Below are 1,710 nucleotides of genomic sequence, written 5' to 3'. Positions count from 1 at the left end.
CCCGCCCCGCCCGCGCGGCCCCCGCGCCCGCCGCAGCGGCCGCCGCGCGCCCCGCCCCGCCAGTCTGGCACCGCGCGAGGAGGATGCCGTGACGCCCCGCAGCAGACCGCACCCCAGGACAACGCAGTGCTCCAGGAGGACCCGCCGCGCCCCGCGCCGCGCCCGCCGACCGGCCCCGAGCAGCCCCTAGAGGATGACTCGGCCAGCCGGCGTGTCTCCTCCAGCAGCAGCGGCTCCAACGGCTCCAACGGCTCCAGCGGGTCGGACCGGCGGCGACGTGTAGGCGTGGTGGCGATGCTGGACGAGAAGCTGGAGATGCCTAGCTCGCTGGCGCCCCCCTTGACGGCATCCTGGCCGGCCGGCGTCACCAAGAGCCTCACCGCACCGGGCAGCACGGCGTCCGACGAGGGCTGCTCGCCGCGGTGCTCTCCGCGATGCTCGCCCACGAGTAGTCCGAGCCCGAGCCCGACCAGCGAGGAGGAGGCGTGGCGATGGCCGGAAAAGCAGGACAAGGCGGACAGCAGAGAGCGCTGCTGCAGCTCGGACTCGGCCATCGCGCTGCCGGAGCAGGACAATGACAGCGAGGATGACGGCGCGCAGGCCTGGCCGGTGCACGGCGTCTGCAGCCGCAAGTGCAGCGTGGACGACGCAGCGGACGACGTGGACGACGACATCCCCGCGGGCAGCGACGCGTCGTGTCAGGGCGACAAGAGGCCGGCCGCCGCCAAGGCCGTGGCGGACGACGGCGCCTTCGACGACACCTGGCGGTCCACCAACAACCTCAACCAGCTGTGCCTCGCGGGACTGAAGGGCCTTAGCCTAGACGATGTGCGGTGGTCACGCTTTACCGAACACCAGGGCGCCGGTGTGGACGAGGACGCCGAGGTGGAGGCCCTGGTGGCGGACGGTTGCGACGAGCGCGGTCGCCGCGTCAAAGTGTTTTCGTTCGACTCGTACGACTCGGGGGTGTCCGTGTCCGCGCTGCGGCGCGCGTCCACGCAGAGCACGGGCGCCCTCGAGGACGACTCGCACCCCCCGTACCGGTACTGGAGGACGCCCTCCGTCGTCGTCAGCGATTACTCGGACGACCTGTCCTCGTTCGCCGGCAACGCCGTCACGCTCGACGAGATCGAACAGTTCCGCTCGCAGTACGCGGCGCGCGTCGCGGCCGGCATGGAGACGGGGGACTTGTCCTCGACGGACGTGTCCCGCGCGTCCTCGTGCTCCAACCTGCAGCAGCTGGACGCCGACTACGCGCTGCGCTGCACCGGCTCCAGGAAGTCGTCGTACTGCTCGACCTGCTCGACACTCAGCGGTGACGAGGACGGCGTCGTCTGCGACAGCCAGCTGGAGGCAGTGCGACCAAAAACCAAGGTGAGTTCACGAGATGTGAATGAATCTGTTTGACGTATGCCTGCGGTTGACCCGGAGAATCCTTTTGTCCGCTTTGCCCACGCGTGCGTACGACGCGCGGCGCACTCGCTTCGCTAGAAACGCTCCGATATTATCCCCTCGACTTGCGTTTTTTAACATGCCGGTGAGAATGGGGGTAACCTCAGGCGGCCGGTGCCGGTGCCGGCCTGGTGTGCTCTAGGCACTCTAGGCTGCCCTGCCGCGGCCATCCATCTCCGACGTCATCCGCACCCGCAACCGCAGAGGCATGGCAAGCAGCGGCGGCGCCGTGCGCCTCGCCGTGCGCCTCGCCGTGCG

At 69.9% G+C, this 1,710-nt stretch overlaps 1 protein-coding gene across 1 annotated transcript; it reads left to right on the top strand.

The window, feature by feature from the left end:
• The first annotated feature begins 8 nt into the window (after positions 1–8).
• LOC127752100 (uncharacterized) lies at positions 9–1,520 on the top strand. Its single transcript, XM_052276685.1, has one exon. The coding sequence runs from the start codon at positions 295–297 to the stop codon at positions 1,405–1,407; it is 1,113 nt and encodes a 370-aa protein (XP_052132645.1). The 5' UTR covers positions 9–294; the 3' UTR covers positions 1,408–1,520.
• Positions 1,521–1,710: the final 190 nt, after the last annotated feature.

This window comes from Frankliniella occidentalis, unplaced genomic scaffold (genome assembly GCF_000697945.3).
Source record: "Frankliniella occidentalis isolate FOCC.00 unplaced genomic scaffold, Focc_3.1 Scaffold3957, whole genome shotgun sequence".
In the NCBI taxonomy this organism is placed as follows: Eukaryota; Metazoa; Arthropoda; class Insecta; order Thysanoptera; family Thripidae; genus Frankliniella; species Frankliniella occidentalis.
Note: the sequence above shows the minus strand (reverse complement) of the source record. Positions and strands in the feature narration are given on the sequence as shown.

Bases quoted from the DNA above. Each gene is read 5' to 3' on its own strand.
- LOC127752100 (XM_052276685.1), top strand. From the start codon at position 295: ATGCTGGACGAGAAGCTGGAGATGCCTAGCTCGCTGGCGCCCCCCTTG.